Consider the following 26,103-nt stretch of genomic DNA (forward strand, 5'->3'; position numbering starts at 1 on the left):
ATTACTACCTTTGAGGTCCTACTTTTTAGTTTAACTCCTAACTCCCTGAATTCAGCTTGTAGGACCTCGTCACGTTTTTACCTGTATCGTTCATGCCTATGTGCACCACGACAGCTGGCTGTTCACCCTCCACCCTGATTCAAACATTCAACATCTGTCTGTCTCCTCTCCTGTGGTTAGCACAGTTACTACACAATGCCAGTGACCCAGGTTTAATTACCGGCTGATTAGTAAGACGACACAAAGGTTGGTGGAATTGCGGATAGCGATGAGGACTGTCAGAGGATACAGCAGGATTTAGATTGTTTGGAGACTTGGGCGGAGAGATGTCAGATGGAGTTTTATCCGGACAAATGTGAGGTAATGCATTTTGGAAGGTCTAATGCAGGTAGGGAATATACAGTGAATGGTAGAACCCTCAACAGTATTGAAAGTCAGAGAGATCTAGGTGTACAGGTCCACAGGTCACTGAAAGGGGCAACACTGATGGAGAAGGTAGTCAAGAAGGCATATGGCATGCTTTCCTTCACTGGCCGGGGCATTAAGTATAAGAATTGGCAAGTCATGTTGCAGCAGTATAGAACCTTAGTTAGACCACACTTGGAGTATAGTGTTCCATTCTGGTCGCCACAATACCAGAAGGATGTGGAGGCGTTAGAGAGGGTGCAGAAGAGATTTACCAGGATGTTGCCTGGTATGGAGGGCATTAGCTATGAGGAGCGGTTGAATAAACTCGGTTTGTTCTCACTGGAACGACGGAGTTTGAGGGGCGACCTGATAGAGGTCTACAAAATTATGAGGGGCATACAGAGTGGATAGTCAGAGGCTTTTCCCCAAGGTAGAGGGGTCAATTGCTAGGGGGCACTGGTTTAAGGTGTGAGGGGCAAGGTTTAGAGCAGATGTACCAGGCAAGTTTTTTTACACAGAAGGTAGTGGGTGCCTGGAACTCGCTGCCAGAGGAGGTGGTGGAAGCAGGGACGATAGTGACATTTAAGGGGCATCTTGACAAATACATGAATAGGATAGGAATAGAGGGATACGGACCCAGGAAGTGTAGAAGATTGTACTTTAGTCGAGCAGCATGGTCGGCACGGGCTTGGAGGGCCGAAGGGCCTGTTCTTGTGCTGTACTTTTCTTTGTTCTTTGTGTACTGATGGAGAGACTGTAGAAGGATTTGGACAGGCTGGGGAGGGGGAAAAGAGTGGTAGATGGAATACAATGCGGAAAAGTGTGAGATTATGCACTTTGGTAGGAAGAACAGACATAGACAATTTTCTAAATAGGGAAATGCTTCAGAAATCTGAAGCCCAAAGAGACTTACGAGTCCTAGTTCAAGATTCTCTTCAGGTTATCGTCCAGGTTCCTTTGCCAATTAGGAAGGCAAATGCAATGTTAGCATTGATGTCGAGAGGGTGAGAATACAAGAGGAGAGATATACTGCTGAGACTGTATAAGACTCTGGTCACACCCCGTTTGGAATATTGTCAGTAGTTTTGGGGACCGTAGCTAAGGAATGAAGTGCTGTCCATGGAGAGGGCCCAGAGGAGGTTCAGAAGAATGAAGGGCTTGTCATAAGAGGGGTGGTTCAGGATTCTGTATGTACTTGATGGAGTTCATAAGTATGAATTGGAATCTCATTGAAATTTACAGAATACTGAGAGGCCTAGATAGAGTGAATGTGGAGAAGATATTTCCACCAGGAGGAGGGACTAGAACCCGAGGGCACAACCTCAGACTGAAGGGACGATCCTTTAAAACAGAGATGAGGAGGAATTTCTTTAGCTAGAGAGTGGTGAATCTGTGGAACTCATTCCCTAGAAGGCTGTGGAGGCAAAGTTACTGAGTGTCTTTAAGACAGGAATAGATAGGTTATTGATTAATAAGGAGATCAGGGGATATGGCGAGAAGGCACGAGAATGGGGATGAGAAACATGTCAGCCTTGATTGAATGGCGGAGCTGAATGGCCTAATTCTGCTCCTGTATCTTATGGTCTTATAAAAGCACTAGGTCCAGCAGCGTCTATGGAGAGAGAAACACAGAATTAATGTTTTGAGTCCAGATGATCAGTTCTCTAGAAGCATCATACGGACTTGAAACATTAACTCTGTGTTTCTCTCTTCACAGATGCTGCAGGACGAGTATATTCTGTGTTTATTTCAAATTTCCAGCATCCACGGTATTTTGCTTTTATTTGAGTACATTCCAGGTGTTAATTCAGTAAACATTCCCTGAACTGTCTTAGTTTTCTTTGTTCTTTATGTTCCCTGAACGCTTTATTTGAATAAATAGACCAATACTGCACACAACAATCCAGATGGGGGTCTCACAATCCAGATGGGTGTCTCACCAATGCCTTGCACAATTTAAGCATTACTTCCCTACTTTTGTGATATACACGTTGGTGTGAAAAATAGAAACGAAGAGTGCTATCTAAATGATGATATATTGAGAAGTGTGGCTGTACAGGGGGATCCAGGTGTACACCAGTCAATAAAAATGGAGAGGCAGCTGCAGCAAGCAATCAGAAAGACAAATGGTATGTTGGCCTTCATTGTCAGAGGATTTGAGTTCAGAAATTGAGATGTCTTACTGCAGTTATACAGGGCCTTGGTGAAACCACACCTGGAGTATTGTGTGCAGTTTTGGTCTCCCCACCTAGGAAAGGATTTACTTGCCATAGAGGGAGTGCATTGCAAGTTCACTGGGCTGATACCGGAATAGGCAGGACTGTCCTATGAGGAGAGATTGGTTCAACTGGGCCTGTAATGGCTGGACTTTAGAAGAATGTGAGCAGATCTGATTGAAAAATATAAAACTCTAACAGGCCTGGGCAGACGAGGTACAAGGAGGATGTTTTCCCTGGTTGGGGAATCTAGAACCAGCAGAGACAGTCCCAGGATATGGGATATGGAATAGACCATTTAGGTGAGGAAAAAATGTCACCGCTCAAAGGGTAGTGAACCTCTGGAATTCTCGACCAGAGAGGCTCTCGAGGTCATGTCACTGAATGTATTCAAGAAAGAATAATGGCATCAGAGGGTATGGAGAGAAAGTGGGAATATTGAGGATCAACCATGATCATAATGAATGGTACATCAGGCACAAAGGGCTGAATGGCCTCCTCCTGCTCCAAGTTTCTCTGTTTTGATGTGGTTTCTATGTAATCAATTGCCGTCACAGTAGACGATAACATGATAGATAGTGCTGGCACTGCGGGTAAGTACAGTTGCAACCGAGCACCTGACTTTTATATATAACAAACAATTTTATGAAATGCTGTTATTGTTTTGCCATTTCAGGCTGGTTTTAACAGCGGAGGCTCCACACATTATTTCAGCATTCCAGGATCGCAAACACCAGAAATAGTTGACATCGAGTCCACAAGCAACGTGCAAGAACCGGGCCGCTGGGTCTTCAGAACAGACACGTTCAGTGTGGTAGGAGGCTGCATCTACAACGGTAATTATTGTAAGGTACTGATTGAAGTACAACATTAGACAGAATTGTCAGCTGATTGACCAGGACCTCCAACAGTAATAGAATGTCTGAGTTCAGCTCATTTCGAAGTGCTGGGAATAATGTCCTTTGGGTAAGGAAATATCTCTGCGTTGCCTGGTCTCCATGTGTCTCCAGACCCACACAGCAGTGCGCTAGACCCTTCAGTGGTCTGAACTAGCCCAGCAAGCCACTCGGTTGACTAGCAATGGCAAGTAAATTCTGTCCTTGGTCAATAACACCCACATCCCACTAACCAATACAAACATGCAGTTATTGTGGGGGAGTGATTAAATATCAATGCATTCATAGAGTCATACAGCAGAGAAACAGGCCCTTCGGCCCACCATGTCTATGCTGACCATCAAATACTATTCTATACTAATCCCATTTACCAACACTTGGCCCATGGCCTTCAGGAATAAGCCAGGAAGATTGTTTACAGTTTATCCTTATCACTCTGAATGTTTATTCTTACAGGGAGATTGATTCGGCAAGATGACACGTTTTGGACAAACAACACCTGTGAAACCAAATGTAAATGTGTCAGTAATAACTCTCTGGAATGCCAACCTGAACCGTGTGCCCGTCATGAAACCTGCCTCTCCTTATCTGCCTTTTACGCCTGCAAGCCCGTGTCCATAAAGACCTGCACTATTTTCGGCGATCCACATTACCACACCTTTGATGGAAAACTGTTCCATTTTCAAGGCACATGCACCTACATCCTGTCTCAGTTGTGCAGTACTGAAGGCAGGCTACATTTTTACAGGATAGAGGCAAAGAATGAAAACCGTGGAAGCAGAGCGGTGTCCTGGGTCAGACTTGTTCGTCTCTTAGTCTATGGGTCTGAAATTACAATGACCAAAGGAGCCACTGATCATGTCCTGGTAAGTGAATGGAAACGGAGCATCTCTCTCTGATTCTTTAATACAGATTAGTTTTCTGCCACTTTCTAATATATAACAGACACAACATTCACAGGGTAAGAGCCAGAATCGATCTGCCTGGTTTCAATTTAGAGAAGATGGGCAGTTAAATGTTTCATGCTGCATTCACCATGGTAACACTTCCAAAAATCAGGGTCCACTTGCGAACCAACTGGCACACTCATCCCATAAGAACATAAGAACTAGGAGCAGGAGTAGGCCATTTGGCACTTCAAGCCTACTCCGTCATTCAATGAGATCACGGCTGATCTTTTGTGGACTCAGTTCCACTTTCCCGCCTGAACACCATAACCCTTTATTCTTCAAAAAACTATCTATCTTTATCTTGAAAACATTTAATAAAGAAGCCTTAACTCCTTCACTGGGCAAGGAATTCCATAAATTTACAACTCTTTGGGTGAGGAAGTTCTTCCTAAACTCATTCCTAAATCTACTTCCTCTTATTTTGAGGCTTTGCCCCCTAGTTCTGCTTCATGAGTAGCCCTCCTCTGATTGTTGAGTGCTTCTGTGCAGACGAGCTGAGATCTGTCAGCCTCGCTGTGATCCTCCACATCCTGTATGGGAATTGTGATTTCTTCGTCACTTGTCTCACATACAGTGGGTAGCCATTCAGTGTCTTCTTGTTGGTTAAATGAGCTGGGTAGACTTTCATAGTCTTCTTCTGGTGGCTCAAATAAGCTAGGTAGATGTCTTCTTGTTGGGTAAATGAGCTGGGTTCTGGGGGCTCAAATAAGTGGGTTGTCTGTCTTAGTCTTTTTGTTGTTCACGTAAGCTTGGTAGACTTTCATAGTCTTGTTCATGCATGGCGTTCGGTATGGAGTGTTTGCTTGCTTCCATTTTTGAGTCTGTTACCGAGCTGTCTGTGGAGGCTTGCATCGCTCTCTTTGTGGAGGCTTGTGTCGCTCTCTCTGTGGAGTCTTTCATCGCTCTCTCTGTGGAGTCTTTCATCGCTCTCTTTGTGGAGTCTGTCATTGCTCTCTCTGTGGAGTCTTTCATCGCTCTCTTTGTGGAGTCTTTCATCACTCTCTCTGCAGAGTCCTTCATCACCCTCTCTGTGGAGAATTTCATCGCTCTCTCTGTGGAGTCTGTCATTGCTCTCTCTGTGGAGTCTGTTATCGCTTTCTCTGTGGAGTCATGCAGTGTTCTCGCTGTAGAGGCTATCTGTGCTCTCTGTGTGGTGTTGTCTTCTTGGGTATTGCTGTCATCCAATGTATCGATGATCTGCCATGGCATCATGGTATTGGAATCATCTACCATGAGTAGAGTCGTGTTGAGCTTTGTAACCGTGTTGCCGATGCTGTGATCAACATATCCGAATGACTCTGCCATGTCTGAGTAGTATTGTGTGTATTTTTCGGTAGACAAATCATCTCTTTTTGTTTCGGAGTTGCTATCGTTCTCTTCATATTCAATGAATAAATGATCTTCTTTGGTTTTGGATTTGTCATTGTGCTCTTCACTTTGGGTGGTGCAGACTGCTTGTTCCAGGGTGTTGCGAAAGTTATTTTCAACTGCTGGTGTAAATTCGGGCATTGTTCTGTCTTTTGAGGTAAGAAAATTGGGTTTTGCAGCTTTACATTTCTTTTTGTTCATTTTGGTGCATTTCCCTTTTAAGTGGGCGTGGTCCGGGTCCTCTGATGTCATGATGCTCGGAATCGCTTACACATGCGCAGTTCGAGTTTCCTTTATTGTGCGCTCTTTTCGCAACTGCGCATGCGCGGCTTCTCGAGCATATTTTGCCGTTTTCCTTCCTTTTGAGAAGTGTGTATGTGCGTATTGGCTGGAACGCTCTCTCTCAGATGGCTGCCAATCAAAAACTACTGTTGCGTCGAGTGAGATCCTGGGCGGGATTCTCCAGAAATGAGGCAGAGTGTCCGCGCCGTCGTGAACACCGTCGCGTTTCACGACAGTGTGAAACGGCCGCAGGCACGATCGATTCAGGCCCCGAAAAGGGGCCATCAGCGGGGCCGCGAGAAACGTGGTGGGCATGGCGCCAGTGCAGTGGCGTCATCGCACCGACGCCCGGCTGCCGCCACGCCATGTCATTTAAAGTGCGTGATCCACACACAGGACCCGAATGATCGAGATGGCTGAGCCCCGCTGTGCCGCGCCCAGGTTCCGGGACAGTGATCTCGAGACGTTGCTGGACGCTGTACAAGAGCGCAGGGCCATCTTGTGCCCAAGACGTGGGCACCGGCAACCATACAGCACTGTGAGACGCGGCTGGTGTGAGGTGGGCACTGCTGTTAATGCTGTGGGGCACCCCCCCCCCCCCCCCCCCCCGGTCTGGAGACCAGTGCCAAAAGAAGCTCCACGACCTCACGAGGGCTGCTAGGGTAAGTACCCTGAGGGTTTCCCCGGGCCAATCCCACCCCCAATACCCCGCCCACCATGACTCGCGGGCCCCCCGCCTGTCCATGCAGGAGGTGGGGGGGATGATTGTGGATACCATGTTGTACCCGACCCACATGGGCAACACACCCCCCTTGAGAGCTGCCATGGCGTGGTGCCCAGTGTCCCCCTCCCAGTCATAATGTTGATAACATCTGCGCGTCTTGATGCTGACCGCCTAACTCTGTTGCTTCCGCACCCCCCTCCGCAGGACAGGACTGCTCACAACCAACGTAAGCATTCAAGAACCGGAGGGGAATCACCTGTGCTGCACTCTGTCACCGTCCATGAGCAGCGGACTCTGGACCTCGCTGGGGGAGCCGCCACTCGGGAGGTAGCGCCATGCCAGGTCGGAGGCGCAGGACCAAGTGAGACTCCCCTGCCTGGCTACAACCCCATAGCCTGTCACCTCCCCCCGCCCCCCCCCCAACACTGCACCCCCTACCACTGCCCCCAAGCCCCCCCTTTCAACCCATCCCATGACACTTACCCCTCCACCCCCTAACCCCCCCGACACTCCATCCCCTCACACCCGACACCGCGTGTCTAACAATTGTCTTCCCCAGGGCCAGGAGCCAATCATCCAGGGACGTCACGGACAAGCCCCCGCCATTCAGCTGCAAGCTCATCCGCCCCCACGGATGCACGGCAGAGGGGGGTAGGAAGACTGACAGGAGAGACCTCCTCTGAGGCCGGGGCACTGGAGGGGACGCACAGAGGACAGACAGACACGACACGAGAGTCGGACGAGGAGAGGGCTGCGAGCCAAGACAGGGACGGAGAGAGGACAGCAAATCTGGACAGTGACCCACAGAGGACGGCTAGACAGTTGACGGACACACCGGACATGGCACCTAACGTGGGCTGCGGACTAGTTGCGTCGGTCCAAGGATCGACACAGGAGACCCCAGACCTGGGGACAGATGAGGAGCGCGAGTTTGCAGCACTGCTGTCACCCACAACATCCACCATCGCAGATACATTCACTCGGTTGGGCACATAAGTTGTGAGGCTTCGGGGTCACTGACTGGTGCGCACTACACAGCCGAACCGGTACAGCAGGTGGAGGTAGGAGCAGCTGAGGGTCTGGACAGTCGGAGGGCAGCCCAGGCCCAGCACCCAGCTGCCGCCCAGACAGTTCCTGGGTTCCTGGACTTACTAGACCCACCCATAGACGCATTTGGAAACCCAGGGAGTGGATGATGACCGTCTTCCAGCATCTGCAGACGCAATTGGAGGAGTCCATCCGTATCCAGGAGCAGGGACTGGTGCCTGTCATGGCTGCCACCCAGGCTGACACCACACGGGTGGCGTTCGCGGTGGAGGCAATGGGGCCAACGGTTTTGGCCATGGGTCAGGTTCTGCAAGGTGTGGGGCTTGATCTGCACACATCGTCCGTGGCCCAGCACAGGGCTGCCCTCTCACAGGCAGCCATGCGCCAGAGCCAACTGGTCATTGCCACCGTGCTCCGGGGTCTGGCCCAGTCTCAGCAGGCCATGGCATCGGCAGCCTTGCCCACATGCTGGATGGCGTAGCAGAATCCCAGCAGCAGGTTGCACAGTCCCTGACAGGAATTGCGCACTCCCTGAGCACCATCGCTGGGAACGTTCAGACCCTAGTCGATTCCACAGCATGCCTCCAGGACTGGCAGCACCAGGTGTCGGTGGTGCCACGGCGCATGTCTCTGCGCGCACCACCGTCCCATAGTGATGCCCGGGGGCCACCGGGCTCCCCGAGGGAGGAGGGGGTTCTGGTGCCCCTGCCGATTACTCCAGCAAGGAAGGTCCCGGAACACTCGGACTCGCCCCGTTCCGTCCCTGTTGCATCTGGTTGCCAGCGGACAGAGCAGAGTGGCACCACCCCAACCAGCACGCCCGCCAAGCAGCCAGGCCCATCCAAGCTGGGTCGCCCCAGGAAATGCGCGTCGACCAACATCAACACCAACAGGGACCAACATCGCAGGGCAGGAGTCTCAGCAGTCCGCCTCCACTCCTGCTGTACCGTCTGGGGAAACACCAAGACGTAATGGTAGGGCCTGTAAGGCCAAGAAGTTACACATGTAGTAAGTTGGCACGGGTGCAGGGCACAGCTTAATTGCAGAGGCTAGGGCACTTGTATGTGAATGTCACGATTAAAGTCACTGTTACACCAAACCTAGATGCCTCTGTGCTCTGTCCGGTGCCTGAGGGGTCGTGAGGGGGACCGAGTGACGCTGGGGGTCGAAGTTCTGTACAACGGTGAGGCCGGGTGTTTGTTTTCCTCCTCCCCCCCCCCCCCCCCCCCCCACACACACACACCCCGTCGCCCTCAGCACACCAACGCCAGCTGCCCCACATGGCCATGTGGTGGATTGTTCGTGACACTTACAGGGACCACCGAGGTGGAGGGTTCAGATATGGCCATGAGTCAGACATCGTCTAGCAATCCAGAGCTCACAGCTCATCGCTCAGCGGGTTGCCATCATTCAACATGGCACTGATCACACCCGTGCACACTGGGCTAAATCGCTGGCTTTGAAAGAAGACCAAGGCAGGCCAGCAACACGGTTCAATTCCCGTACCAGCCTCCCCGAACAGGCACCAGAATGTGGCGACTAGGGGCTTTTCACAGTAACTTAATTGAAGTCTACTCGTGACAATAAGCGATTTTCATTTCATTTAATCTGCTGCAGGTGTAAGGTGGTGTGAAAGTGGTGGTGTGGGCGGTAGGGTTATGCGATGGTGCAGGAAGTGGGGGGTGCTGGGTGGTGCGGTTGTGCGTGGTCCATAGTGCAAGTGCCTTGCTTAGCGATGCCCTCCCCCTAGTTATTGAAATGCCTTGGGTGCTCGTTCTCCTAGCCGGTGTCGTCATGCAGCCTCCCGGCCATATCCCGCCCCCAGCTCATGTCTGTGCCACCCCCCTCCCCATCCACTTCCTCCTCATGTGCAGAGGCGTCACCCTCATCGGGCTCACCCTGTACATCCTACTCCAGGACCTCGCCCCTCTGCTGGGCAATGTTGTGCAAGATGCAGCAGACCACAACTATGTGCCCGACCCTGCGGTCCAGGCACTGAAACCTCATCTTCAGGAGGCCAAAGCACCTCTCCACAACACCTCTGGTCACTGCATGGGCCTCATTATAGTGGGTCTCCGATTTGGTCTGTGGCCTCCATGTAGGCGTCATCAGCCACGACCGCAACGGGTAACCCCTGTGTCCCAGAAACCAGCCCCTCAGCGGGGGGTGTCCCCTCTAAAATAGGGGGGGGGGGGGGGGGGGGGGGGGTCCCTCGAAAATAGCGGGGATGATAAAATGAGCCAGTTTGAGAGCATCATGCACGTTGCCAAGGTATAGGGCGCACACTTGCATTATCTTCATGCGATGGTCGCAGACCACCTGAATGTTCATCGAGTAGTTCCCCTTCCTGTTCAGGAAAACGGCCCTGTTATCCGAGGGTGGACGCATACCGACGTGCACCCCATCAATCACCCCTGGACCATCGGCATCCCAGCCATGGAGGCGAATCTCGCTGCCCGGTCAGCCTGGTGTGCGTGGTCCTCCGTAAAATTTACGTATCTGTCGGCGATGTCATACAGGGCATCGGAGACAGCCCGGATGCACCGGTGCACCGATGCCTGCGAGATTCTAGACAGGTCCCCGCTCGGCGCCTGGAAGGACCCCATGGCGAAGAAATTGAGGGCAACCATGACCTTGACGGTCACCGGAGTAACATGTCCTCCCCTCGTTCCACGTGGTGCCATGTGCGCCATGAGGTGGCATACAAGTGCCACAGTCTCGCGACTCAATTGGAGTCTCCTCCTGCATGCCGTATCCGGAAGGTCCTGGAATGACAAGCAGTCCCAGTACATTCGAGGCCCTGGCACCACCACCTGCTCCTGCTCCTCCCCCTGCACCCCATCTGGATCCGAATCCTGGTCCTCCGCATGCCCGACGATGTGGTGGTCATTGTTACCCTCCGCCTACTCATGCACCTGTCAGGCGGGAGGGCCTGCAGCCTGAGCGGCTGGCACTGGGCCCTCTGCAGCCAGCCCCTCAGCTGCAGCCGCCGCTCCAGCAGCTGCTCTGAGTCGCATTGGTTGGCGGTGCCGAATGGCTATCTGCAGGGCAGCCGCACCCGCCACGGCGGCAAACATAGCTGGCTGGTGTGCAAACACGATGAACTACATGAAGGGGGGGGGGGGGGGGGGGGGGGGCGGGGTTGGGAAGGAGAGACAACAACATGTTTAATGATGGCGTTCTGACACCTCGACAGCCAGGGCCCATGGGATACAGGGCTGCCCCGGCTGCCTTGTTCCGCTGCAGACACGCATGCAACCTTTGCCCTGCCCACAGTATCCGTCCACCACCCACTTCACTCCATCCCTCCTCATTGCGGCGCCACCGTCCTGCCATGGCAGGCCTGCTGGCATGTCGCTCCCGCGGGTAACCTTGCCCCCACAGCATGGCGGCATCATTTCCCCCACCCTCTCCTCATTCCTCCACCCCCTCCTCATTCCTCAAACCACTCCTCCACCCCCTCCTCCATCCTCCACCCCCTGCTCCTTTCCCCACCCCCTCCTCCTTCCTCCACCCCCGCTCCTTCCTCCACCCCCTCATCCATCCTCCACCCCTGCCCCTTTCTCCTTTCCCCGCCCCTTTCTCCTTTCCCCACCCCCTCAGTCCTTCACCACCATCCTCCTTTCTCCACCCCCTCCTCCTTCCTCCACCCCCGCTCCTTCCTCCACCCCCGCTCCTTCCTCCACCCCCTCCTTTCCCCACCACCTCAGTCCTTCGCCACCATCCTCCTTTCTCCACCCCCTCCCCCTTCCTCCACCCCCTGCTCCTTCCTCCACCCCCTCCTCCTTTCCCCACCTGCTACGTTCCCCCTTCATTCCTCCTCCCCCTCCTACTTCCTCCACCCCCTCCTCCTTCCTCTACCCCCACCTCCATCCTCTACCCCCTCCTCATTCCTCCACCCCTGCTCCTTTCCCCACCCCTTTCTCCTTTCCCCACCCCTCAGTCCTTCACCACCATCCTCCTTTCTCCACCCCCTCCTCCTTCCTCCACCCCCTGCTCCTTCCTCCACCCCCTCCTCCTTTCCCCACCCCCTGCTCCGTTCCCCCTTCATTCCTCCACCCCCTCCTCCTTCCTCCACCCCCTCCTCCTTTCCCCACCCCCTGCTCTGTTCCCCACTCCTTCCTCCAGCCCCTGCTCCTCCCCCCCCCCGAGCATCGTGGCATCCTTCTCCGAGAACACTCCCAACGCCCCTCAGCACCGGCCGTGGACGCCAACTCCTACCTATCAGGGTTGAACGGTGACGGCGTGACCTGGGTTCACGCCATCGGGACTTCGGCCCATTCTGGCCGCTGAATAGCGGGCGGCCCGGAGAATCGCCATACTTTGTACCTCGGGCGATTCTCTGCAGGCGCGGGCCAGACCTCGATGAAGCCGCTATCGCCGTCTGGGAGAATTGCGGAACGGCGTCGGATCGGCGCCATGGGAAAAAATAGCACGAACGGCGATTCTACCATACGGCGCAGCATGGGAGAATCCCGCCACCTGCCTCTGCCTCGTGGTGAGTATTCGCGCCATTTTTACCGATTTTGTTGTCTCGATCCTGATTCTGTGTTTGTAAAGACTCACAGTATTGATTTTGTTTTTGTTCATAAGCTTTTTGTGTAGCAGTTTCTAGAGTTAGATAGGACTGAGTTTAGGAGGAACTTCTTCACCCAAAGGATTGTGAATCTATGGAATTCCTTGCCCAGTGAAGCAGTTCAGGCTCCTTCATTCAATGTTTTTCAGATAGACAGATAGTTTTTTGAAGAATAAAGGGATTAAGGGTTATGGTGTTCGGGTCGGAAAGTGGAGCTGAGTCCACAAAAGATCAGCCATGATCTCATTGAATGGCGGAGCAGGCTCGAGGGGCCAGATGGCCTACTCCTGCTCCTAGTTCTTATGTTCTTATACCTATCTTGTGAAAGTTCTTCCTTCAAATTTTTGTCAGATAGTCCATAAATTAATTGATCCATTATCATAATGTCTCTGAAATCAGCATAATCACAGCCTTGTGGTATAAACTTGAGATTTGTAATAAAATCAGTGATGGGCCCTCCGTTTCTCTGGCATTTATTACAAGAGTTAAATCTTTCCAGCATCTCACCAGACTGACTCTTACAGTGTTCATCACATCTTTGAGTGTTACTTCTAATTTGGTGTTGTCTTCACCTTCTAAGTAATTAAAGCAATTACAGATTTCTAAAGCTTCATGCCCTCCTAATGAGAGTAGTAATGCTATTTTTGTTGTGTCAGAGACAGTGCTTAAATCATTAGGTGCGATAAATATTTGGAATATCTGTTCAAATCTTCTCCAGTCATAACTTAAATTACCGGTTGTTTCCAGCTGTCCTAGAGGTCCTATAGTTAGTCGTCGAGGATCCATTTTCTGCAAAGTCTTCCACAGTCGAATATCCAGTCTGAATTTTCTTCTCTTTTTGTCCAACCTAATCTAACTAGTTTTGTTAAACCCAAAACACCTGGTACCATGTTTTGTTACCTGTGTGGTAGGTAACGTGCTACTCAAATCTTGGTTAGTGATGAAGTCTTTTGAATCTCGATGCAGAAGACTCGAACACGCCTAGTAGTAACAAAAGGTTTATTGAGTAACTATAACAATAATTGCACAAGTTCTTTACTTTAATTTTGATACTAGTGATAAGGTTAACAAGATCTAACTACGGTAACTATACGTAACTCCACTGGCCATCTGAACTAGTCTGCTATTGCCCTGGTCACAGTGCACCCAAGAGAGAGAGAGACCCAATGTGGTTACCTTTTATACCCCTGTTGGTCCGGCCCTCTAGTGATCATGTGGTGCTACTGATTACACATTCACCCCTTGTGTACCTGCACATATAGAATCACTACACATCCGCCAGTGGAAAAAACCCGCATCTATCCTATCCATTCCCTTCATAACTTTGTGTTTCTATAAGATCCGCCTGCATCCTTCTAAATTCCCATGCAGTATAAATTGTTGTTTGCCGGTTTGGAGTTGAGGCTCAGGAGTTGGGGTTCAGCGGTTGGGGTTGAGGGGTTCAGGGGTTGGGATTCAGGGGTTGGGGCTTAAGGGTTGAGATTCAGGGGTTGGGGCTCAGGGGTTGGGGTTCAGGGGTTATGATTTAAGTATAGCCGTTAAGGTTTTGGGGTAAAGGGTTGAGGGTAAAGGGTTTGGGATGAGGGTTTGGAATTAGGGTTCGGGTTTAGGGTTAGGGTTGGGGTGATACCTTTGTGAAAACTGTCCTAATAAGTACAAGAATAAAATATTTGCTGGCTTATGTCTTGTTTCAGCAATTGTTATGGGCCAGAGTTGAGAGAACCCCAGAGTATATCATGGAGTTCACCTGACCCAGAACGTTTAATAGATTGTGGTTATGGGGAGCACATGGGCCTACCTTACAGGTGTAGTGAAATAGAGATCTACTGTACTTTTAAATTAAAACAATGTTTATTTATGAAACCAGTTAACACTTTATAAACCCGCAGTAAACATCTATCAACACCAATAAATCCACCAAAGAACACAGTACTATCTAAGTAACTCTTAATCTTTCCTTGCAACATTCATAAGACAAAAAAAACCTTTTTACAGAAAGATATCAGGTTTAACTTCTCTACAGAAACAAAAGGTATACTTTTTAAATCACCAAAGGATCTGGAGACAGTCTTCAGATTGCAGAGAGAGAGATTAATACACCTTCTTGCTGTCACTGCAGCTATCCAACTCTCAAAACAAAATTAAACACACCCTGTAGTGTCGGCAACGGCGGGGGCGTGATTTACGCCGGCCCCTGGCGATTCTCCGACCCTGCGGGGGGGACAGACAATTCCGCCCCTGAATCCGAGTTTTGATTGGCACCATTGGCAATAAATTACTCAAACCCCAGAATGATCCGACACAGTGGGAGACCGTTTGGCCCATCGTGCCTGCTGGCTCTTTGAAATATTTATCCAAGGAACCTCAACTTTCTTACGCTCCCCCCATGGTCCTGTATTTCCCTCCCCCTTTCAATCATAATCTAATTCCCCCCTTTTTGGAATTCCAGTTGACTTTTCTTCCACTGGCTATTCACCGTGCAATTTCTAAATAATTTTGTTTTTATTGTCAGTGACTTTGTTCTAATTGATGAAGATTATATTCTTGCATCTTGTCTTCACTTGCAGCTGAATGGAACTCGATTCTCTCTCCCAATTGTTATCGGGGGTGGCCAGATCCACATCTACGCCAGCGGGTTTACAGTCATCGCCAGGACAGATTTCGGTCTGGATCTCAGTTTTGATGGATCACATCTCGTCACCATCTCGCTCCCTGCCAATTACCAAAATGCCACTTGCGGACTGTGTGGGAATATGAATGGCGAATCATCGGATGAATTTCAGCTGCCCAATGGAACAATTGTCAGTTCGGATGTTGAGTTTGGGAAGAGTTGGAAGGTTTTTGACAATGACCTATTGTGTGTAGACGAGTGCGGCAATGAATGCCGCCTCTGTACACGAGAGCAGGCGACGCTGTATGGCGGTGAGGGCTACTGTGGCCTCATGGACAAGGCAGACGGCCCCTTCAATACCTGCCGCAGCGCCCTCCCGCCGCAAGACTTCATCCAGAGTTGTGCATATGACCTCTGTGCCAATGAAGGATCTACATTGAGCCTATGCCAGGCATTAAGTACCTATTCAGCAAGATGTAGGGTCCAAGGAGTTCCCCCAATAGCATGGAGGAGATCAGGATTATGTGGTATGTCACCATAACTGATGTGTGTTACAGTTTGTTATGGGAACGGTGTTTTCAGAACCTCAAAATGTATCATGGTATTCAACCAACCTCCCCCTTTAATGTATTGTTGCTTTTCCAGCACACGGCTTGGTCTCCAGGTGTGGTATTACAATTATGGACACGTGGGTTTTTAAACACAAAACAGAAAATAATGCAACACTAAATAATCCTTCAGTTGTTCCATTAAACATCCAAGACACTTAAAACCTTTAAATAGAAACACATCAGGTTAAAGACATTACTATTATGAGTTTAAATCACCCAAATGATTCAGATATAGTCTTTCATGGCAGAGATCACCACAGATCCAGCATACTGCAAACACAGACACACCCAAGCTCATTTTCTTCATGCAGCTCACAGAAAACCAGCCAGGAACGTTTCAGCTGCTCTGTCAAACTGAAACTAAAAGCAGAAGTGAGCTCAGCTCAGCTCCCCCCTCTGACATCACTTCAGTAATATGAGCTGCTTCATTTCTTAAAGGTACATTGCTTAAACACTCATTTCTTAAAGATACTCTCATATGACAAGTTATTGTTGCAACTTTCAATATTTGTTGGTTACAATATTGGGTGGAATTCTTCAGACCCTCACTCAGCCGTGTGTTCACTGGTGGCAGGAATCTCTCTTCTCACCGCTTGTCAATGGAATTTCCCATTGAACCCCGCCTCCCCCCAATACTGCCAAAAAAAACATGGGGGGGGGGGTTTGTTCTGCTAGCGGGTAAAGAGAGTGCCAATGGACAGAGAATTCCGGCCATTCTCTGAGACCAATAGCACTATTTACCTGTCTTTATCTTTCTTTCTCTTATTGTCCAACTCACTCGCTGGATTTCAAGTCAATTTAAAATTTTCTGTGTTGGAGGGTGGGTGGGCTGGGAAGGTACTTCACACAAACAGGGTTTGGGACAAAATACAGGAAGAGCTGGTGCAATGGGCTTGTAATTGGCAAATGGGAGCAGGCGAAATGGGCTTGAAATTGGCAAATGGGAGCCGGCAGAATGGGTCTGGAATTGGGAAATGGGAGCCGGCAGAATGGGCTTGTAATTGGCAAATGGGAGCCGGCGGGATGGGCTTGTAATTGGCAAATGGGAGCAGGCGAAATGGGCTTGTAATTGGCTAATGGGAGCCGGCAGAATGGGTCTGGAATTGGCAAATGGGAGCCGGCAGAATGGGCTTGGAATTGGCAAATTGGAGACGGCAGAACGGGTTTGTAATTGGCAAATGGGAGTCGGCAGAATGGGCTTGTAATTGGCAAATGGGAGTCGGCAGAATGGGCTTGTAATTGGCAAATGGGAGCCAGCGGAATGGGTCAGGAATTGGCAAATGGATGCCTGCGGGATGGGCTTGGAATTGGCAAATGGGAGCTGGCGGGATGGGCTTGTAATTGGCAAATGGGAGCCGGCAGAATGGGCTTGGAATTGGGAAATGGGAGCCGACAGAATGGGCTTGGAATTGGAAAATGGGAGCTGGCGGGATGGGCTTGTAATTGGCAAATGGGAGCTGGCGGGATGGGCTTGTAATTGGCAGAAGGACTTCAATATTGATCAGTGCGAGGTGGCACAAACTGATTGGGAGATTGAAGGTGTAAATGGAGTAGTGAGACAGAGGAATTGGCAGTGCAGCAACTGGAGATAGTGAGGCAGATTAGCAAGGCAATATAATCACATTGAAGAACAAGCGAATCAGGGACAGGAGTCGGCCATTCTACCCCCCTCCCCCCGCCCCGAGCCTGCTCTGCCATTTGATAAGATCATGGCTGATTGTGGCCTCTTTATATTCCAGTCCTCTAGATATAAAGCCTGCTTTCCAATAGCCTTGTTGATTATTTTCTTTACATGTTCCTGGCAATTTAAAGAACTATGCACCTGGATCCACATGTCTCTTTGGACATACACTGTACCTAACCTCTTCCTATTTAGAAAGCACCCTGCTATATTCTTTCTTGGTCCAAAATAGATAACCTCACACTTGGTTACATTGAATTCCATCTGCCATAATTTTGCCCATTCACCTTGTGCGTCAATATCTCCTTTCAATTTTATGCAATCACCTCGACTGTCTACAATGTTCCTAACTTTGCATCATTCGAAAATTTGGATTTATGACATTCTATGCCATAATCCAAGTCTTTAATGAATAATTGAGGTCCAAACACAGATCCCTCCGGAGGGAGTAAGCTCGTGTGGAGCATGGACACAAGTAGTGAGAAGATAGGCTGAATGGCCTGTGTCTGATGTGTGTATGCTGTGTGATTGGGATACCTTCCAACACAGGGGCATTGATCTAGAAAGCTCACGAGTTTAATAAGGATTGGTCCAAAGACAAACAGATTATGGGTGAATTATTGTTCAATCTAGATGAGTAAGTAAGGCAATAGCGGTCGGCAAGGTTTTAATGTAGGCACGATTTTCATTTTGATTACCTCGAGTGGGTCTTATTCCATTGGAAACTCTGTTGCCAGGTACAGTCACTCCTATCTTTGTGTGTTTCAGAAATCTCCTGCCCGTCGCACAGTCACTTTGACAGCTGTAGCTCCGCTTGTCCCGCCAGTTGTGCTGATACAACAGCCCCACTATTTTGTGGCCAAACTTGTGTAGAAAGCTGCAAGTGCGATGATGGCTATATCATGAGTGCGGGTCAGTGTGTGGCTCTGAGCCAGTGTGGCTGCTCATTCCAAGGTCATTATTACAGCAAAGGTGAGAGTGTCATCCTAACAGAAAGCTGCAGTAGGAAATGTACCTGCTGGAACGCCACCATTGGCATGAATTGTGAAGATTTCAGGTGCAGTGTCCATGAAGACTGCCGCCTAGTGGACGGAGTGCGTGGCTGCTATCCCAAAGAACGTGGCACCTGCTCGGCCTCCGGTGACCCCCATTATTTCACTTTTGACAGGAGAGCATTTGATTTCCAAGGAACTTGTAAATACACCTTCAGTAAGTACTGCGGAGCACCTGGGAATCTCACAATGTTCAACATTGAGGTGGAGAATGATCACCGAGGCTCCAGTGCCGTGTCCTGGACACGTCTAGTTGAGATCCAGGTGTATGGATACCAGATCCAGGTGTCGAGAGGTCAAACTGGCAGAGTTCAGGTAAATAGAAGCAACATTGCTAAATCCTGAGTATTAGGCAATAACAATGAACTGGTGAACTAAGTTCTGGTTGGTCGAAATGCAGGTTGAAATAAATGTCCTCGGGGACCTCCTCACCTGAGTGAGAGGCTCCTAGTTCAGGGGTTGCACAGTGCTGCCACTCTCTGTGTTTGTGAGTTTGATGGTGCTGAGTTGAAGCCTGAATCCTGACTACAACATGATCAGGTCTGGCTGGTGGGGTAGAGTCATGGAGCGTGGCACATGAACAAGGTGTGGGCCTCGGGGTGTTAAACATTTGTCCCATAAGTCCAAAAAGGTCACACACAAAGTGATAGTAAGGAAATGAGAGCACGTGAGTTTGGCATAGAGAACTGAATGGAGACTTTTCCGACGTTCGATGTACCCATGATGATGGTTATTTGAATGGAAATCACTGGGTGACCTTCATGACAGATACAATCGGGGTTTTCATAGAAATTTCTAAAGTTCTAAGAGGATGTGGCTAGATGCAACAAGATGTTTCCGATTGTGGGGGAGTCAAGAACGAGGGATCACCATTTTAGGATATGGGTTGGAACATAGGGGACTGAGATTGGGAGAAATTGCTTCATCCAGAGAGTGGGGGCCTGTGGACTTTGTCACCAAAGGAAGTAGTTGAAGCCAAAACATAGTATATTTCAAGAAGCAGTTATATAGAGTACTTGGGATAAAACAGATCAAGTATATGGGTAGAAAGCTGACATAAGCTATTGAGTTAGATGACCCGCCATGAACATAATGAATAGCGAAGAAGGCTTGAAGGATCAAACAGCCTAATACTGTGTATATGCTCGATGTTTCTCTGTACAGTTTCTCTGTGTATGAAATCGAGGCAGTGTAGATTTGGAGAGATTGATTGCTCGAAAGTATGACAAGGCTAATGGTAGCTTTCAGGATGGTTGACACAGACATTTCTCTGCAGGGAATTAATTCGTTGATCATATATTTCCACAGTTGACTCAGTTTCTCTTTGTGTCTCCACGTTAACAGATAAATGGTGAAGCCGTTAATTTACCAGTCAGACTAGAATCTGGGAAAATTACCCTTTCCCAAAGCGGATCAGCGGCGTTACTGCAGACAGATTTTGGCCTCCGTGTCTCCTATGACTGGAACCATTACGCCGTGGTGTCGGTTCCCGGCATCTACTCCGGCTCTCTGTGTGGACTGTGCGGAAACTTCAACGGTGACAGGGCTGACGATTTCCTCTCCCCCAATGACACCGCGTTGCCTACAGCCTCGGCGTTTGGGAACAGCTGGAAAACAGCAACCTCTGGAGCTTCGTGCACGGATGATCCCGGCTTGCCCAGCCCCTTGTGCACCGACGCTGATCGCCGTGTCTACACCTCAGAAAGTTCCTGCGGGGTTTTGACCGACACCCGTGGGCCTTTCCGCCAATGTCACTCGGTGCTGAGCCCAACAACGTACTCTGAAAACTGTGTCTTTGATCTGTGCGCATTGGCCGGAATGCACGAGACACTCTGTCAGGCCATTGAATCTTACGCAGCCGAGTGTCAGAGAAGAGGTGTCTCAATCGAAGATTGGAGAAATGCAACAGGCTGTGGTGAGAAAATATGTTTGGAGAGATCAACCCAATCAGTGTCGCAAGTTTCTGTTCAATGTCCGGGTAACACTATTCAGCCTGAAACATCCTTAAATGGAGCAGGAGCAGATAGACCTGTGTGTATCTGTGCAGAGATTATTGATGGTAGCAGGAAAGGTGGAGAGAGCAGTTGATGAAGCAGATAGTATTCTGGGATGTATTAATAGGGACACAGAGTACAGGAGCAAGGAGGTTATACTGAACCTATAAAAGACACCAATTAGACCTCATCGGAATATTGTGCACAGTTCTGGGCTCCACACAGAACGAAGGATGTGAAGACATTGGAGAGAGTTCAGAGGTGGTGTTTAAGAATGGTTCCCGGGATGAGAAATTTCAGTCATGAAGATAGATAGAAGAGGTTCGGTGTGTTCTCCTTGGAGAAAAGGAGGCTAAGAAAAGGAGATTTGATAAAGATGTTCAAAATCATGAGGGGGCTGGACAGAGAAGACAGGGAGAAACTGTTCCTGCTCGTAAAAGGATCAAGATCTAGAGGGAATAGATTTTGACTGATTTGTAAAATCAACAAATGTGATGTGAGAATAACCTTTTTCACAGGTTGGGGTCTGAAATGTTCGGCCTCCAAGTGTGGGTGAGGGGGCTGGTATAGAGGCATTACAGAGGTAATTAGATGATTATTTGAATTGACAAAAAGTAGAGAGATACGGGGAAAAGGCACGGGAACGGTACCATGTCAGGATACTGGTCTGGAGAGTCAGTGTAGACACAATGGGCCAAATGGTCTACGTCCGCACCGCCAGAATTCTCTGATTCTGTGATTCATGAATTAAATGCAGATATTGATATGATCGGATTTAAATCTGCAGATTGGAACAATTGGGAGTCAATCGTTCGCACTCAAGCCAACATTTTGCAATAATGACCAATTGGACTGGACTCGAACCATTCTGGGTTTTTAGCAATCTGCTCAGTCCAGTCTGTTTTGATATAATTTGTTCACATACAATGAACTGATAATCAGCTGAATACTCATTGAACCAAACCTGTGTAATAATGATCATTAAACTCGCCTCATAAACATTAGTCTAAAGGATTGAGTGAGACGGTGATTGAAGGTCAATCTTAGGGACATGGTGAGCGGGTGACTGCTGCTTTCAAAGATATTATGGGGAGAGGGCTGAGGGAAGTGACACCGTTTGCCTGTTACTGTACTTTACTCTAACCCCGTGTGTTTCTGTGTTTTAGAAATCTCCTGCCCGCCGCACAGTCACTATAACAGCTGTAGCTCCGCTTGTCCTGCCAGTTGCGCCGATACAACGGCACATTTACGTTGTAGCCAGCCTTGTACAGAGAGCTGTCAGTGTGATGATGGCTACATCCTGAGCGCGGATCGGTGTGTGGCTCTGAGTCAGTGTGGCTGCTCATTCCAAGGTCATTATTACAGCAAAGGTGAGAGTGTCATCCTAACGGAAAGCTGCGGTAGGAAATGTACCTGCTGGAACGCCACCATTGGCATGAATTGTGAAGATTTCAGGTGCAGTGTCCATGAAGACTGCCGCCTAGTGGACGGAGTGCGTGGCTGCTATCCCAAAGAACGTGGCACCTGCTCGGCCTCCGGTGACCCCCATTATTTCACTTTTGACAGGAGAGCATTTGATTTCCAAGGAACTTGTAAATACACCTTCAGTAAGTACTGTGGAGCACCTGGGAATCGCACCATGTTCAACATTGAGGTGGAGAATGATCACCGAGGCTCCAGTGCCGTGTCCTGGACACGTCTAGTTGAGATCCAGGTGTACGGATACCAGATCCAGGTGTCGAGAGGTCAAACTGGCAGAGTTCAGGTAAATAGAAGCAACATCTGTAAATCCTGAGTATTAGGCAATAACAATGAACTGGTGAACTAAGTTCTGGTTGGTCGAAATGCAGGTTGAAATAAATGTCCTCGGGGACCTCCTCACCTGAGTGAGAGGCTCCTAGTTCAGGGGTTGCACAGTGCTGTTACTCTCTGTGTTTGTGAGTTTGATGGTGCTGAGTTGAAGCCTGAATCCTGACTACAACATGATCAGGTCTGGCTGGTGGGGTAGAGTCATGGAGCGTGGCACATGAACAAGGTGTGGGCCTCGGGGTGTTAAACATTTGTCCCATAAGTCCAAAAAGGTCACACACAAAGTGATAGTAAGGAAATGAGAGCACGTGAGTTTGGCATAGAGAACTGAATGGAGACTTTCCCGACGTTCGATGTACCCATGATGATGGTTATTTGAATGGAAATCACTGGGTGACCTTCATGACAGATACAATCGGGATTTTCATAGAAATTTCTAAAGTTCTAAGAGGATGTGGCTAGATGCAACAAGATGTTTCCGATTGTGGGGGAGTCAAGAACGAGGGATCACCATTTTAGGATATGGGTTGGAACATAGGGGACTGAGATTGGGAGAAATTGCTTCATCCAGAGAGTGGGGGCCTGTGGACTTTGTCACCAAAGGAAGTAGTTGAAGCCAAAACATAGTATATTTCAAGAAGCAGTTATATAGAGTACTTGGGATAAAACAGATCAAGTATATGGGTAGAAAGCTGACATAAGCTATTGAGTTAGATGACCCGCCATGAACATAATGAATAGCGAAGAAGGCTTGAAGGATCAAACAGCCTAATACTGTGTATATGCTCGATGTTTCTCTGTACAGTTTCTCTGTGTATGAAATCGAGGCAGTGTAGGTTTGGAGAGATTGATTGCTCGAAAGTATAACAAGGCTAATGGTAGCTTTCAGGATGGTTGACACAGACATTTCTCTGCAGGGAATTAATTCGTTGATCATATATTTCCACAGTTGACTCAGTTTCTCTTTGTGTCTCCATGTTCACAGATAAATGGTGAAGCCGTTAATTTACCAGTCAGACTAGAATCTGGGAAAATTACCCTTTCCCAAAGCGGATCAGCGGCGTTACTGCAGACAGATTTTGGCCTCCGTGTCTCCTATGACTGGAACCATTACGCCGTGGTGTCGGTTCCCGGCATCTACTCCGGCTCTCTGTGTGGACTGTGCGGAAACTTCAACGGTGACAGGGCTGACGATTTCCTCTCCCCCAATGACACCGCGTTGCCTACAGCCTCGGCGTTTGGGAACAGCTGGAAAACAGCAACCTCTGGAGCTTCGTGCACGGATGATCCCGGCTTGCCCAGCCCCTTGTGCACCGACGCTGATCGCCGTGTCTACACCTCAGAAAGTTCCTGCGGGGTTTTGACCGACACCCGTGGGCCTTTCCGCCAATGTCACTCGGTGCTGAGCCCAACAACGTACTCTGAAAACTGTGTCTTTGATCTGTGCGCATTGGCCGGAATGCACGAGACACTCTGTCAGGCCATTGAATCTTACGCAGCCGAGTGTCAGAGAAGAGGTGTCTCAATCGAAGATTGGAGAAATGCAACAGGCTGTGGTGAGAAAATATGTTTGGAGAGATCAACCCAATCAGTGTCGCAAGTTTCTGTTCAATGTCCGGGTAACACTATTCAGCCTGTAACATCCTTAAATGGAGCAGGAGCAGATAGACCTGTGTGTATCTGTGCAGAGATTATTGATGGTAGCAGGAAAGGTGGAGAGAGCAGTTGATGAAGCAGATAGTATTCTGGGATGTATTAATAGGGACACAGAGTACAGGAGCAAGGAGGTTATACTGAACCTATAAAAGACACCAATTAGACCTCATCGGAATATTGTGCACAGTTCTGGGCTCCACACAGAACGAAGGATGTGAAGACATTGGAGAGAGTTCAGAGGTGGTGTTTAAGAATGGTTCCCGGGATGAGAAATTTCAGTCATGAAGATAGATAGAAGAGGTTCGGTGTGTTCTCCTTGGAGAAAAGGAGGCTAAGAAAAGGAGATTTGATAAAGATGTTCAAAATCATGAGGGGGCTGGACAGAGAAGACAGGGAGAAACTGTTCCTGCTCGTAAAAGGATCAAGATTTTAGAACAGTACAGCACAGAACAGGCCCTTCGGCCCTCGATGTTGTGCCGAGCAATGATCACCCTACTTAAACCCACGTAACCCGTATACCCGTAACCCAACAATCCCCCCATTAACCTTACACTACGGGCAATTTTTAGCATGGCCAATCCACCTAACCCGCACATCTTTGGACTGTGGGAGGAAACCGGAGCACCCGGAGAAAACCCACGCACACACGGGGAGGACGTGCAGACTCCACACAGACAGTGACCCAGCCGGGAATCGAACCTGGGACCCTGGAGCTGTGAAGCATTGATGCTAACCACCATGCTACCGTGAGGCCCTTAAGATCTAGAGGGAATAGATTTTGACTGATTTGTAAAATCAACAAATGTGATGTGAGAATAACCTTTTTCACAGGTTGGGGTCTGAAATGTTCGGCCTCCAAGTGTGGGTGAGGGGGCTGGTATAGAGGCATTACAGAGGTAATTAGATGATTATTTGAATTGACAAAAAGTAGAGAGATACGGGGAAAAGGCACGGGAACGGTACCATGTCAGGATACTGGTCTGGAGAGTCAGTGTAGACACAATGGGCCAAATGGTCTACGTCCGCACCGCCAGAATTCTCTGATTCTGTGATTCATGAATTAAATGCAGATATTGATATGATCGGATTTAAATCCGCAGATTGGAACAATTGGGAGTCAATCGTTCGCACTCAAGCCAACATTTTGCAATAATGACCAATTGGACTGGACTCGAACCATTCTGGGTTTTTAGCAATCTGCTCAGTCCAGTCTGTTTTGATATAATTTGTTCACATACAATGAACTGATAATCAGCTGAATACTCATTGAACCAAACCTGTGTAATAATGATCATTAAACTCGCCTCATAAACATTAGTCTAAAGGATTGAGTGAGACGGTGATTGAAGGTCAATCTTAGGGACATGGTGAGCGGGTGACTGCTGCTTTCAAAGATATTATGGGGAGAGGACTGAGGGAAGTGACACTGTTTGCCTGTCACTGTACTTTACTGTAACCCCGTGTGTTTCTGTGTTTTAGAAATCTCCTGCCCGCCGCACAGTCACTATAACAGCTGTAGCTCCGCTTGTCCTGCCAGTTGCGCCGATACAACGGCACATTTACGTTGTAGCCAGCCTTGTACAGAGAGCTGTCAGTGTGATGATGGCTACATCCTGAGCGCGGATCGGTGTGTGGCTCTGAGTCAGTGTGGCTGCTCATTCCAAGGTCATTATTACAGCAAAGGTGAGAGTGTCATCCTAACGGAAAGCTGCGGTAGGAAATGTACCTGCTGGAACGCCACCATTGGCATGAATTGTGAAGATTTCAGGTGCAGTGTCCATGAAGACTGCCGCCTAGTGGACGGAGTGCGTGGCTGCTATCCCAAAGAACGTGGCACCTGCTCGGCCTCCGGTGACCCCCATTATTTCACTTTTGACTGGAGAGCATTTGATTTCCAAGGAACTTGTAAATACACCTTCAGTAAGTACTGTGGAGCACCTGGGAATCGCACCATGTTCAACATTGAGGTGGAGAATGATCACCGAGGCTCCAGTGCCGTGTCCTGGACACGTCTAGTTGAGATCCAGGTGTATGGATACCAGATCCAGGTGTCGAGAGGTCAAACTGGCAGAGTTCAGGTAAATAGAAGCAACATTGCTAAATCCTGAGTATTAGGCAATAACAATGAACTGGTGAACTAAGTTCTGGTTGGTCGAAATGCAGGTTGAAATAAATGTCCTCGGGGACCTCCTCACCTGAGTGAGAGGCTCCTAGTTCAGGGG

General features: G+C 49.1%; 1 protein-coding gene across 1 annotated transcript in view; it reads left to right on the forward strand.

Moving 5' to 3' along the window:
• LOC119974235 (IgGFc-binding protein-like) overlaps positions 1 to 26,103 on the forward strand; it is a 108,383-nt gene that overhangs the window by 43,088 nt on the left and 39,192 nt on the right. The window contains exons 5-12 of the mRNA XM_038813003.1: positions 3,301 to 3,460; positions 3,977 to 4,386; positions 15,035 to 15,605; positions 18,139 to 18,737; positions 19,767 to 20,337; positions 21,583 to 22,181; positions 23,211 to 23,781; positions 25,361 to 25,959. Of these exons, the coding sequence (XP_038668931.1) occupies positions 3,301 to 3,460; positions 3,977 to 4,386; positions 15,035 to 15,605; positions 18,139 to 18,737; positions 19,767 to 20,337; positions 21,583 to 22,181; positions 23,211 to 23,781; positions 25,361 to 25,959 (4,080 nt within the window). The remainder of the gene's footprint in view (positions 1 to 3,300; positions 3,461 to 3,976; positions 4,387 to 15,034; positions 15,606 to 18,138; positions 18,738 to 19,766; positions 20,338 to 21,582; positions 22,182 to 23,210; positions 23,782 to 25,360; positions 25,960 to 26,103) is intronic.

Source organism: Scyliorhinus canicula, chromosome 12 (assembly GCF_902713615.1).
Source record: "Scyliorhinus canicula chromosome 12, sScyCan1.1, whole genome shotgun sequence".
NCBI classification, from domain to species: domain Eukaryota; kingdom Metazoa; phylum Chordata; class Chondrichthyes; order Carcharhiniformes; family Scyliorhinidae; genus Scyliorhinus; species Scyliorhinus canicula.